Below are 14,390 nucleotides of genomic sequence, written 5' to 3'. Positions count from 1 at the left end.
TGACAATCAATCACTGTGCTTGCTAGGCCTAAAACATTTTGTAATTTATAAGTTGTGGTACTTTTCAAAAAAAAAAGAATTTTGACAGTGTACTATATAATTGAAAACATTATTAACTTTTTTATTATATAAGTTTTTTTTGTGTCATATTTTAGATTCCACATATAAGTGATATCATATGGTATTTGTCTTTCTGACTTACTTCACTTAGTATGATAATCTCTGGGTCCATGTTGCTGCAAATGGCATTATTTAATTCTTTTTTATGGCTGAGTAGTATTTTGTTGTTTATATGTACCACATCTTTATCCATTCCTCTGTCAATGGACATTTAGTTTGGGATTAGCAGATGCAAACTGTTATGTATACGATGGATAAACAATAAGGTCCTATTGAATAGCACAGGGAACTATATTTGATATCCTGTGATAAACCATAATGGAAAAGAGTATGAAAAAAAATATATATGTATAACTGAATCATTTTGCTGTACAGTGGAAATTAGCACAACATTATGAATCAATTATCCCAACAGTATGAATCAATTATCCCTTAATAAAATAAAATTTAAAAAACCTTCCTATACAAAACTTTATTTTAAACTTCCTATCTTATATTTGAGACACTCAGTTCAGTTCAGTCATTCAGTCGTGTCTCACTCTTTGCGACCCCGTGAACCGCAGCACACCAGGCCTCCCTGTCCATCACCAACTCCTCCTGGAGTCCACCCAAACCCATGTCCATTGAGTCGGTGATGCCATCCAACCATCTTATCCTCTGTCGTCCCCTTCTCCTCCTGCCCTCAATCTTTCCCAGCATCAGGGTCTTTTCAAATGAGTCAGCTCTTCCCATTAGGTGGCCAAAGATACCTAATGCACCAAAGGCACCTAATGAGATACTCTAGATAGCTGTATTTTCCCTAGGTTGTTTAAAAACGTTAAAAACTTAATCAAGTGAACCAGAATTGAAAGAAATATACTAAAATGTTAACAGTGGTTATTATTCTGGTGTAGTGGGATACATGAATGTTGCTCCTTCCTTTTTATGTTTTTGAATCTGAAAGTTTTGCTTACATGTAATGGAAAAGATATATAATAAATTTTAATTAATTCTTAGAAAACACCCATCCATTTTTTCCCCCCACAGAATTATTAAGGCTGAGAAATCAGATGGCATTCTCCTTGTTTCACCGTATTAACAAATCTACTGGAGAGAAGACAGAGCTTGCTCCTTTGCCACAAATAATTGAGGAACAGCAAACCTGTAAATACTGTTCACAGATGGGCAACTGTGCTCTCTATAGCAGGTAAACACTGTCTTCTGAAAGTATTAATTCCAGTTAAGTAAGCACTCAACTCAGAATGATTTAACATTTTTGGCTGGTCTGGCATTGATGACTTCATTTTGGTTATTTAAAACGAAGGGAATAGGAAAGAGAAAAAAGCATAGTTAGTTCATATTACATAACAAGCCTATTTCTTTGGAGAAAAATAGAATGCTTTTAAAACTTTTTCCAAAAGTGGATATTTTAATCTTGCGGCATACAGTTTCTGAGGAAATGAAATAATTGTAGAACTTATAGGATATAGTTAAAGATGTAGTATAGGCATTGTAACTTTTCTTAAATGTTATTTCAAGAAATCTTCCATTTTTTAGTTGATATTTTAATTTCAAACCTTTTGTAGTTCAAAACTGGGAAATTGATTTTTTTAGACAATATAATCCAGTAGATCTGTCTTGATATAATCCAGTAGATTGTCTTGTTTATACTTGTATATTTTTCTACATATGGCAAGTTTATTAGCTGTCTTATGAGCAGTTATATGTATTTATACCTTCATTGAGCTTCCCTGGTGGCTCAGATGGTAAAGAATCTGTCTGCAGTGCAGGAGACCCAGGTTTGAACCCTGGGTCAGGAAGATCCCCTGGAGAAGGGAATGGCTACCCACTCCAGTGTTCTTACCTGGAGAATCCCAGAGACAGAGGAACCTGGCGGGCTGCAAGTCCATGAGGTCACAAACAGTTGGACACAATTAAGTGACTAACACACGTACATACTATCATAGGCCAGTGAGAGTCTTGGAGGACGCAAGAAAGTGGTTAGATGCAAATTCAGACTAGGAAACAAGATCAAATCAGAACCAAACTTCTAATTCAGCCTGAAAATTCATATAAAGGACTTTTAAAAGTACGGTTGACCCTTAAACAATGCTGGAGTTGGGGGCGCCAGTCCTCTCTGCAGTCGAAAATCTGAGTATATCTCATAGCTGGCTCTCCACATACAACTGCGTGGTGAGCCAGGATTGAATACAAGGTTTGTCCACATTCTTGTATTCAGCCAATCTTGGATCGTGTAGTGCTATTTACTATTGAAAAAAATCCATGTGTAAGTGGATCCATAGAGTTCAATTCATGTTGTTCAAGAGTCAACTGTATTGGATCAAAAGATCTCTTAATGGCAAAAACCACGAACTTGGGAAATTTGGGACTATAATACAGGCACATTTTTTTGACACCTTGTTTTACTCTCCATGTTTTCTATGCTATCCTATAGCATATTTGCCCCTGAAATGACTTTTTTTAAAAAACTGGGTGCTGTGGTTGTAAAGTATGATGATTGTCACATATGTGTACTTATTTTAGAAATATCTCATTTCATAGCCAGTGAAATGTTTTATATGCATCTCTGACTTGGAGCTTTATCTTTAGGGCGGTTGAACAACAGATGGAAGACAGTTCAGTCCCGACCAGCATGTGGCCCAAAATAAAAGAAGAAACCCAGCATCTCAAGCCTATACACTTAGAGTATTTTAGCCTTTGGTGTCTAATGTTAACCCTGGAGTCTCAATCAAAGGATAATAAAAGAAATTACCAACATATATGGTTAATGCCTGCTTCAGAAATGTAAGTGGTCCATTTAATACAGTAAAACTTAAGTAATGTGGATTAGCCAGTGGGATGAGATTTGTGATTCATAACAAATACAGGTTAAGGACCATGTTAAAGGCATGAAGTTTCATATATTCATGCCAACTCCAGATGGCTGTCAATGAATTTTTTTCTAAGAAGAAAACCATTGTTATTTTTAGTAGATTAAATATACCTCAAGAAATCTTATTTTAAAAATTATTAGTAAAGTTACATCCTTTTTCATCAATGAAAAGAGTGAAAAACTTGAGTATATCATAAGGTGAATTTTAGCATATTGACACAGTAGAAATTAATGAAGTTTTACTGAATATTTTAAATACTACAGTATTTTAAAAGTTTTTTAGTAAGTTTTCATAGAGATTCAAATTCTCTAAAGCATGTCAATATTGTATTTTGTGAGGTCTTTTTTTTTTTTTACAAGTTAGTTATAAAGTTATAATTTTGTGCATTTTGCATAGTATTTTTCTTCAGTAATACTTAGTTGTTTTTGACCCATTCTTTTCTTTTCAGAGTGAATCTTGATAATAATGTGGCTTGAGACCTAAGAACGTTATTTCTTTAATACTAGACTTTAACACAACGTGCCATCACAAGTGAAGAAAGTTGAAGTCATTTTCAATAGACTACATAAGTATAGTAAATATGTCAAATGTGTGCGCCAGCAGACTTCTGCAGTGTAGTATTATAGCAGTGCCCGAGAGACTGTAAACGCTTAATGCTGACTTCTGAGACACAGTGGAATTGTCAGTGTGCTTGCCATTGTTTTAGTAAGAATAATTATAAATTCTCTAGTAAATACTTGGTGATGGACAGGGAGGCCTGGCATGCTGCGATTCATGGGGTTGCAAAGAGTCAGACACGATTGAGCGACTGAACTGAACTGATGTTACTGCTTCCTTCACTTCAGGTTCAGAGTTAGATTATTATGATTTGTCTTCTGTAGTGTTAACATGTGTCAGAACAGGAGGTGGGGGTGTCAGTCAAGAATCAAAGTGCTGATAAGCATGTTGTTCAGAAATCCTCCCTGTGGGTACAGTGAGGGGGATTCTTCCCCCCTCAAAAAAAGAGGGGAGCTCTCTAGCACCTGCTTAGAGATCTGGTGATGAGAGGTTTTTGTTTTGTTTTTTGCCTTGCCACGCGGCTTGTGAGGTCTTAGTTCCCTAACCAAGGATCAAACCCATACTCATCGCAGCGGGAGTGTGAGTATTAACCACTGGACCACCAGGGGAGTCCCGAGAGATTATTATTTTTTAAATAGTATTTATTTATTTATTTGGCAGCACATGAGACCTTCCGACTTCATTGTGGCATGAGGAATCTTTCGTTGCGGCATGTGGAGTCTAGTGCCCTGACCAGGGATCAAACCCAGGTCCCCTGCATTGGGAGCTTGAAGTCTTTGCCATTGCACCACCAGGGAAGTCCTCTGCGAGTGTATTTTAAAATTAATTTCTCTTTTTCTTTCTCTTTCATAGGGAAGAGAGTGGCAGCTGCATTGGGAGCCTGATTAGAATAGAACATGTAAAAACAGTTTGTGATGGACAGTATTTACATAATTTCCAGCGTAAAAATGGAGCCATACCTATCACAAATCTAATGGCAGGTGACAGAATTATTTTAAGTGGAGAAGAGAGAACATTGTTTGCCTTGTCTAGGGGATACGTGAAGGAGATTAACTCAACAACAGTAACCTGTTCATTAGACAGGTGATGAAATGTTCCCTTTTTGGGTGGGGAGGGTAAAGCTTTATTGATAAGTAAACATATACCATACAGTTCATACATTTAAAGTATACAATTCAATGGTGCTTAGTATATTCACCCAGCTATGCAGTTAGCACCAAAATCCATTTTAGAGCATTTTCATTGCCCCTGGAAGACTCCCTGTACCCTGTAGTCACTCCCCCAACCCCTGGCAACCACCAGTTCCCTTTCTATATTTATAGATTTGCCTTTTCTGATTCATACACTTAAGTGGTCTTTTGTGACTGGCTTTTTTTACTTAACATACTATTTCTGAGGTTCATCTTCATATAGTAGCTTGTACCAGTGCTTCATGCCTTTAAAAAAAAATTTAGATAAAATTCACATATCATAAAATTAACCATTAACCATTTTAAACATGCAGTTCAGTGTGTGCGTGCTTAGTCACTTCAGTCGTGTCCGACTCTTTGCAACCCTCTAGATGTAGCATGCCAGGCCCCTCTAATCATGATGATTCTTCAGGCAAGAATACTGGGGTGGGTTGCCATGCCCTCCTCCAGGGGATCTTCCTAACCCATCGATTGAACCTGAGTCTCTTATGTCTCCTACTTTGGCAGGCAGGTTTTTTACCACTAGTGCCACCTGGGAAGCCTATATAGTTCATTGGCATTTAGCAGTTATCCAACTGCTGAAGTTTTGTTTAGTACATTATGTTCCCTAGTAGTAATGTGGACATGTGTGTGTGGGTGTGTGCTCAGTTGCTAAGTTGTGTCCGACTCTTTGTGACCCCAGGGACTATAGCCCGCCAGGCTTCTCTGTCCATGGGATTTTCCATGTAAGAATTCTGAAGTAGGTTGCCATTTCCTTCTCCAGGGTAGCTTCTCAGCCCAGGGACTGAACTCACATCTCCTGCATCTCCTGCATTGGCAGGTGGATTCTTTACCACTGAGCCACCTGGGGAGCCCCATATGGGATGTAATCTTATCTAAATAATTCTCACAACCACATGTGTAGCAGGCGGGACAGATGTCCTGTGTTGGCTGTAACGCTTATTTCTCCTCCTCAGCCCTCTGGGTGCTCACCATTTTGTTCAAATTGCTTTTTTCCATTTATAGTTGTGATATAAAGTATAAATTAAAACAAAGTAAATTAATTTAAAGAAAAGTATTAAGTAAATAGTAGAATAGTTGGTATGAAAATTTGTGATAGAAGCTAATATCTATGTTCGTTAATATCCATATTCTCCTCTTCCTGGACCCCCAGCCTTCCTTGCATTTAAGTGCAGGCATGCGTCACATTTCTCAGTGGATGGAGATCAGTAATTGGGATCCAGAGAGTAACTGCAGTGGAAATATCCAGGCTTGCTCTCCAGTAATGAGTAATCCTGGTTAAGCAGTAACCAGCCCTAGCCCGGGTTTCATGATATTGGAGTATAAGCCGTGATATTTCTGCTGTTTCTTAGGAGTCCCTTCAGTCAGTCCTGTGAGGTATTTATTTAGTACCTAATATGTGTTAGATACTTTGCAAACTCTTGAAGAATTTATAGTCTTGTGGATAACAAATAAATATATATTTCAGTCTAATAGGAAAAGTGTTTGAATTAATGGGAAACAGGAGAGGCATTTAACCCAGTTTTAGGAGGCTCGGGGAAGGCGAGTGAAAAGGGGTTCTAGATGTTCATCCTGTGGGGGAATGTTAGCCCTGTGAAGCAGTGTGGGACGAGTATACCAGACACAGGGGACGGGGTGTGGGAAGGCCTGATGGTGTGAGGTGGGGGGTTCTGCAAAGTGTAGGTAGTAATTACTTTCTGGAATGTAAAAGATAAAGGAGTTATTGGAGAGGTCAGGTCATAGAAGGGTTTATATACCCTGTTAAGTGAACAAAAGAATGATAATCAGATTTGCATTTTCTCTGTGAATGCACTGTGGAGAATAGAGTTAATCAGAGGCGGCAACACTGAAAGCAGAGGAACCAGGTGCCTGCTATAGTGGCCGAGGCTTGAGGTGATTGAGGGCAAGGTAGTTTTGATGGAGAAGGTCGAATGCCTTTGAGAAGTATTTGGAAAGTAAAATTGTCTGACACTGAGATCCTGATTGGATCTGCAGGGTGGGAGAGGGAAGGATCAAGACAGTCATGTAGATACAAGAGCCATTACCTAAGGTCAGGTCCACAAGAAGAGGATAAGGCTTCAGCAGGGATAAAGAGTTGTTCAGTTTTGCAAACTTTGACTGCCTGAGTTTTAGCTCAGTGGAAAAATCTTGCTGCTTGCTGGACATTCAAAGCTGAAGCTTGGATGAGAAATGGGGTAGGAGAGGAATGTTAGGTCAGGCCTGGTGATGTAGATTTGGGATTCAGATGGAGGCATGGGACCAGTGGGGAAATGACAAGAAAGAACGGTACAGAGGACCATGGAAGGGACCTCGGGAACATCACAGGTTAGCCTGACAGAGGAGTGGGAGAAGCCTTTGGGAAAGAGACATGTACTCCAGGCCTGAGGAGGCAGGGGCCATATGCTCAGGATCCTGCTGGGGGTGGTGAGCCCAGGTTGAAGTTCAAGGAAGGCCAAGTGAGTTGTCAGCAGATGTTGCAGGTTTTGGATTATTAACTGCCTTTTTTATTATTATTATTTATTTATTTGGCTGCTCCAGGTCTTAGATGCAGCAAGCGAAAGTTTTACTTGTGGCATATGAAGTCCTAGTTGTGGCATGTAGGATCTAGTTCTCCAACCAGGGATTGAACCTGAGCCCCCTACGGTGGGAGCTCAGAGTCCCAGCCACTGCCTTTTGCCTTCCCCTATTCTGTTTGCTCACCAGTCCAGGGCCTTAGCCTGCCTTTGGTTGGCAAGTATGTATTAGGGGCTGGTAGCCATTTTCATAGTTATTCTGGCCCATTTACTTTTTACTTCTTTTTATTTTTGGTTGCACTGGGGTCTTCATTGCTGTGCGTGGACTTTGTCTGGTTGTGGAGAGTGGGGCTACTCCCTAGTTGCACTGTGTGGGCTTCTCACTGTGGTGGCTTCTCTTGTTTCGGGGCACGGGTTCTAGGTGCAAAGGCTTCAGTAGTTGCGGCATTCGGGCTCAGTAGTTGGAGCTCCCGGGCTCTACAAGTGAACTCGAGAGCACAGTCTCAGTAGTTGTGGCGCATGGGCTTATTTGTTCTGCAATATGTGGAATCTTCCCAGACCAGGGATCAAACCCATGTCCCTTGCAGTGGCAGGAAAATTCTTATCTTCTGTATCATCAGACAGCAACGCATTTCTTATACCGACCCACTGACTATGTTAAATGAAAAATATTCACATACATATGTTTTGCTGTTTCAGGAACTTGTCAGGACTCCCAGAATCAACTTTGTTCAGATTGGACCAGGAAGAAAAAAATTGTGATATAGATACCCCATTAGGAAATCTTTCTAAACTGATGGAAAATACTCGTGCCAGGTTTGTAACAATAAATGAATCTGAATATCACTCCATTTTCCTGAGGAATATTATAAAAAGCACTTTTTTTTTGCTTTTCAGCCAAAAACTTCGAGATTTAATTATTGACTTTCGTGAACCACAGTTTATATCCTACCTCAGTTCTGTTCTTCCACATGAGGCAAAGGACACAGTTGCCTGCATTCTGAAAGGTATGTTATAATCAACATGCCTGTGTCCATTAATTTTTCTTGGTTCTATTTATAATGTAATCTATATTATAGTCCAGTATCTTAATAATTTATTAAGCTTCTAATTATGGTTTTTAGACAGCATCGCTTTAGAAGTAGTTTACATGTGACTTTTAATATCACCATGATATTTCCTTACTTTGAGAAGACTATTGAAGAACAGACTAGAACACAGGCTGCTTTTCTTATAGTTAAGTTGCTCATTGAAAATTCAACACTCTTATTCCTATTATTTTTAAATTTAAATGTAGGTTTGAATAAGCCTCAGAGGCAAGCCATGAAAAAGGTACTTCTTTCAAAAGACTACACCCTCATCGTGGGCATGCCGGGAACAGGAAAAACAACTACAATATGTACTCTTGTAAGAATTACTACTCTTTTGCTTAGAAACTGGGTATTTAAATCCATTTCTCTTCAGTTCAGAGAACGTAATACCGGATGTCAAAAGGGCTGAATTTCAAATCAAAATGTCTTTGTTTCAAACTAAGAATGACATGAGAAATAGAAAAACTAAACTATTATAACTATTACCATACATTACCATACCATTACAACCAGTAGTTGTAATCATCATGTATATACCTTGCATTTAAGATTGTCTAAAATCTCTGTGTTTTTCTTCACTTTAAAAAATGACAAGTTGTACGAGGAGGTTGAAATAGATTCTTTTTAAAAAAAAAAATTATTTATATGTTTGGCTGCACCAGAGGTTAGTTGCAGCCTTCAGGATCATTAGTTGTGGCACGTGGGATCTGGTTCTCTGACCAGGGACCGAACTCGGGCCGCCTGCATTGGGAGCACAGAATCTTAGCCACTGGACCGCTAGGGAAGTCCCTGATACAGATTCTTATTGAATTTTTTTTTTCATGTCAGTAAATTTCTGAGCAGTCTTAGAATAATGATGATGATGGCACCACATATTTACTGATTGATACTTTGTGCCAGGCACTAGTTAAAGTTTATATGTACTCAATTTTGTCATGATATAATTAATATATTGGTAACATATCATTGATAACATGATAATAATGCCATGTTACTTTCATAAGACATTTTGGCTTTATAATTTTTTAAAAAGTTACTTTGGGGAATTCCTTGGCAGTCCATTGTTTAGGACTCTATGCTTTCACTGCCAAGGTCCCAGGTTCGATCCCTGGTGGGGGAACTAAGATTCCTCGAGCTGTGCAGTCAGAAAAAAAAAAAAGGCAATGAAAAGTTACTTGGCTTGGCTCTTAGATATGCTTCCTGTTGTTTTCTAATTCTTTTTGAAAAATATAAATGTTAAAAATTATCAGGAGCTAAAAGTAATGATCTTTTCCATTCTTTTGTTTATTAATAGGTAAGAATTCTCTATGCCTGTGGTTTTAGTGTTTTGTTGACCAGCTATACACACTCTGCTGTTGACAATATTCTTTTGAAGTTAGCAAAGTTTAAAATTGGATTTTTGCGCTTGGGCCAGATTCAGAAGGTACATCCAGATATCCAAAAATTTACAGAGGAGGAAATTTGCAGATCAAAGTCCATTAAATCTTTAGCTCTTCTAGAAGAACTCTACAACAGTCAAGTAAGTACAATTATTGTATAATCATACTGACAGTAATTTTTGCTGTCAGAATGAGGGGAGAAATGGCACTTTGAGAAATCCAGTTGCATTGACTGAATTTGCAGATTCATTTATATAAACCATAAGACCAGTTTATGAGTTTATAGTTTGCTCTTTGATTCTGAACTGAAACAAGGTTTCTGGTCTATTTTTCAGGGCTCCCATCTTCTAGTTTAAAATATCCTGGTAAAGGAAAACTGTTTCTCTCTACTCACACTTCTGACACTAACTATGTAGAGTTAGTGGAGGCTCCACAAGTTAAGGGCAGTCCCACAAGACTGTCCCCTACTTCAGTTCTGAATTGCAAGTTCAGATCTCCTGTGCCCATTTTGGGAATTCCTATGTCTTCCTCCTTGGGTTCCATAATTTGCTTGAATGACTCACAGAATGCAAGAAAGTCACCTTATTAGCATGAACTCAGGCATGGTTAAAAGGGGCTTATCAGTCTGCCCTTTGGAACTCTGAGGAGATCTAGGAGGCTGAAGCTTTTATCCTACAAATAAGAAATGAGGGACCTAGAAAGGCTTTTTTGCCCAGGAGGGCCCCGTAAAGTCCTGCTTGGTTTCATATATCATATGTGATCTTTTGGGATTGGAATTTTTCACTTAGAATGTTCCAAATGTCTGAAATCTGGGATATGTGAGGCAAAAAGAAAACCCAGGGAACAAACTACTATGCTGTTCCTCATGTCCCAAGCTCTCCAGCTGATTTACCTTTTCTCTACCTTTCAGAGGCTTTATAGTTTTATATATAATGTCTGGGGTTTTTAGTTGTACTTTGTGGGAGGGAAAAGTACTCCATCTTACCAGAAGTGAAGTCCTAGTTCACATTAAAAAAAAAAAAAAAAAATCCTTAACTTACTGCCTCTTGAAATGTTCAGATTTCCATTTTGATAGATCTAAACTTGAGCATTGTTATTGTGTCTGGAAAATTAACTTGATTTTTAAAAATTTATAGAAAAAAAAAGTTTGTATGTTGTAAGTGTTTCTAAATTAAAAAACATTGGGGATTTCTGTTTGGGAGCACAAAGAGCTCTTTTTTGATCTTTTAATTTCAAACATGGGAAAAACAAGGTTTATTTCTTGGACATATTAAATACCTGATCTATTTTTTTTTCTTTGTGTTTAGCTTATAGTTGCAACAACATGTATGGGAATAAACCATCCCATATTTTCTCGTAAAACTTTTGATTTTTGTATAGTGGATGAAGCCTCTCAAATTAGCCAGCCTGTTTGCCTAGGGCCACTTTTTTTTTCACGGAGATTTGTGTTGGTGGGGGACCATCAGCAGCTTCCTCCCCTGGTGTTAAACCGTGAAGCAAGGTAAGTAGACATTAAGGTTTCAGTTTTAAACTAGATACTTGTTTAAGTAGACTGATAATAAGTTCAGTAGACTGATAATCCTGAATTTGATTCGTTGACAGAGCTCTTGGCATGAGTGAAAGCTTATTCAAGAGGCTGGAGCAGAATAAGAATGCAGTTGTACAGTTAACTGTGCAATACAGAATGAACAGGTATTTGTAACAGTGTCAGCTATGAGTGATTTTCATATTTGTGTTCATCACCAAACTAAAATTATTTTTGTAATTCCCTTAGTAAAATTATGTCCTTAAGTAATAAACTGACGTACGAAGGAAAGCTGGAGTGTGGATCAGATAAAGTGGCCAATGCAGTGATAAACCTGCCTAACTTTAAAGATGTAAAGCTGGAACTGGAGTTTTATGCTGATTATTCAGAAAATCCTTGGCTGATTGCAGCATTCGAGCCAAACAATCCTGTCTGTTTTCTTAATACACACAAGGTAAAACACACACACACAAACTAACATTTCCTTCGTTTTTCTCCGTTTGCCCTATCATTTAAATTCCTCCGTTTCAATAGCGATTGCTTCATTACAGCTTATGAGTTAAAGCTAGTCTGCTTCTTGTGCTTTCACACAAAAGAATCTTTTTTTCTACAGATTCACTATCTTTGGGAGGAGGTTTATTCTGGTGATTGATATAGATGTCAAATTGTTTTGAAGTAGGAAAGCTAGAAAGTGAACGCAAGTGTATAATTACATTTCCTAGAAAAGTAATTGGCATTGATACTGTCAAAAGTTTGGGTTTACAAATGGACAGAAGGTAAGATAAACTGATGTTCTTTTCAGGACCTTTAAAAAAAAAAAGAGACTTTATGTTCCAGAGCAGTTTTAGGCCCACAGCAAAACTGAGCTAAAAGTAACAGAGATTTCCCACGTGTCTCCAGATCCCACATATGCACCTAAAGACCTCTTTATGAATTTATCATTAAAAAATCTGCACAAGGACTTTAAATGACTTGGTTCTTATTTCTAGGAACTAAGAATAAAGTTTTGACTCTGTGTTCCTACAGTTTGTTTTCTATACTGCTTCTCATTATTGATTTGGAAATCTTTACATAAGTTCAACATAAGTTCAAAATATAGGCATCAATTTGATCTATGTATATCATTCTTAATATAATTATATATTTTGTTATTAAGATGGGTGGAGTCAACGGTTATTAAAAATAGGGCCTTACCATTCATGTACCATGCTGGAATTTTCATTGTCTTGGACGTTGCTCTAGTGTTTCAGAATGAAGAATCATTCTCATAAATGACTGCTTTTATATTTTTATGTAATTAAAATTTTTATTTTATTTTTTATTGAGGTATAGTTGATATGACTGCTTTTATAAACCACAACTCTAATCTGTTAGTTAGAAGTTATAATTATTAACCTCACCAGTGATTTTTAGATTCTTTATTTTTGCTACTCACATTTCCTATCTCTTGGCATCAGGATTCCAAATAAGTTATATTAAAATTAATCAAGGTGATGTAGGGGTGATGTAGGAGCAAAATAATCCTTTAAAATTTTTACTAGGGGTGGTGGAAACTGGGGAACTTTATGGCTCTATTATTTGTATAAAAAGTAACAAGAAAATGGAAAGAACACAGATATTGGAGCCAGATCTAAGTTGAATCTTAGTGCCACGGTGTATTGTAAGGCTTGGGCAGGTTACTTATCTCTTCTGGCCTTTGATGCCTATAAAATGGGGGATAACACAGTAATGTATGTGAAGCTCAGTGTATGGTCGACTTTCGTAGAGATTTTAGTATGAACTTTATGTAGCATGTTTAAGATGGGTTTCCTTCTAAAAGTGACTAATATCATTCATTTTTGTCAATTCTTTTGCATTCAACTTTAAGAGGAAGATATTTTTCATCTGTGCCCGTATCTGGTAGTACTGTCTCTGTGGCCACTTGTATACTGACAGTACTCTTTACTTCAGAAATTGTTTCACAAGCAGGATGCATATTTTTCTGTTTAGGTTCCAGCACCAGAACAAGTTGAAAAGGGAGGTGTCAGTAATATAATGGAAGCCAAACTCGTTGTTTTCCTGACGTCAGTTTTTATTAAGGTAACTTAAAATTGAATTTTGAGGGCAAATTAATATTAAGGTTCAGAGTAATAGAATGTTAGAATTCATGGAACTTTAGATCTAGCATTAACTTCTGTTGATTAAGATAAGAGGACTGAAGCCTGAATGTTTTTATTTTGACAACATTTATCTAAGACAGTAATTACTGTATCTAATACAGTAATGGCATTTTGGGTTTCCACTGAGGATAAGTTTCTGTAACATCAGATAATTCTGATTGTGTCAATTTAGTGCAGAAGTCAGTATGATTGGAGATTGGAAACTTCAGTGAAAAGGGAAAGCAGAAAGTAAAATTTATTTCTTTGTACTTTTTTGGTATGGCATCACTGCTCTGGTGGCATACAAACCATTTATATTGCCACGAACTTCTTAAAATTCAGGGAGCAGCGTTTGCGGAAATTATTTCCTCTCAGGAAATGTAGATGTAGCCTTAGAGTAATTCAATATTTATTTCCTCCTTGTAGGAACATGTGTTATACATAGGAACATGTATTATAAACATCAGTTGTCACATTATGTAAACATTTAATAAATTTAGTAAAGTTTAAATAGCAAAAGTCAGGATTTTTTTCATTTTAAATTGTGTTCTTTTCTGTTTAAAACAGGCTGGTTGTAAACCCTCTGATATTGGTATCATTGCACCATACAGGCAGCAGTTAAAGGTCATCAGTGACTTATTGGCACAGTCTTCTGTTGGGATGGTCGAAGTTAATACAGTTGACAGGTACCAAGGAAGAGACAAAAGTATCGTTGTAGTATCTTTTGTTAGAAGCAATGAAGATGGAACTGTGAGTTGATTGTATTTTCTGCTTTGCTTTCTGATTTTTAATTTCTATTTGTTTGGGACATTATTTACCTCTCTTCTTTAAAATTATGTTAAAAAACCACATAGCATAAAATTTGCCATCATAACTGTCTTTAAGTGTACAATTCACAGGTATGAAGTATATTGACAGTGTGTGCAGCTGACCTCCAGAACCTTTTCATTTTGCAAAACAAATTCTATATCCATGAATAACCACTCCTTAATTCCCTCTCTGT

The 14,390-nt window shown here is 37.3% G+C and overlaps 1 protein-coding gene across 3 annotated transcripts in view; it reads left to right on the top strand.

Annotated features, from left to right (window-relative positions):
* Positions 1-14,390, top strand: part of DNA2 (DNA replication helicase/nuclease 2) — a 38,740-nt gene that overhangs the window by 20,666 nt on the left and 3,684 nt on the right. For 2 of the 3 annotated variants that reach the window (XM_059882589.1, NM_001192802.2), the window contains 12 exon segments: positions 1,147-1,306; positions 2,710-2,904; positions 4,404-4,634; positions 7,954-8,070; positions 8,152-8,261; positions 8,552-8,661; positions 9,640-9,864; positions 11,032-11,225; positions 11,327-11,416; positions 11,499-11,703; positions 13,239-13,328; positions 13,955-14,137. In XM_059882589.1, coding sequence (XP_059738572.1) covers positions 1,147-1,306; positions 2,710-2,904; positions 4,404-4,634; positions 7,954-8,070; positions 8,152-8,261; positions 8,552-8,661; positions 9,640-9,864; positions 11,032-11,225; positions 11,327-11,416; positions 11,499-11,703; positions 13,239-13,328; positions 13,955-14,137 — 1,910 coding nt within the window. 3 annotated transcript variants of the gene reach the window in all.

This window comes from Bos taurus, chromosome 28, assembly GCF_002263795.3.
Source record: "Bos taurus isolate L1 Dominette 01449 registration number 42190680 breed Hereford chromosome 28, ARS-UCD2.0, whole genome shotgun sequence".
NCBI classification, from domain to species: domain Eukaryota; kingdom Metazoa; phylum Chordata; class Mammalia; order Artiodactyla; family Bovidae; genus Bos; species Bos taurus.
Note: the sequence above shows the minus strand (reverse complement) of the source record. Positions and strands in the feature narration are given on the sequence as shown.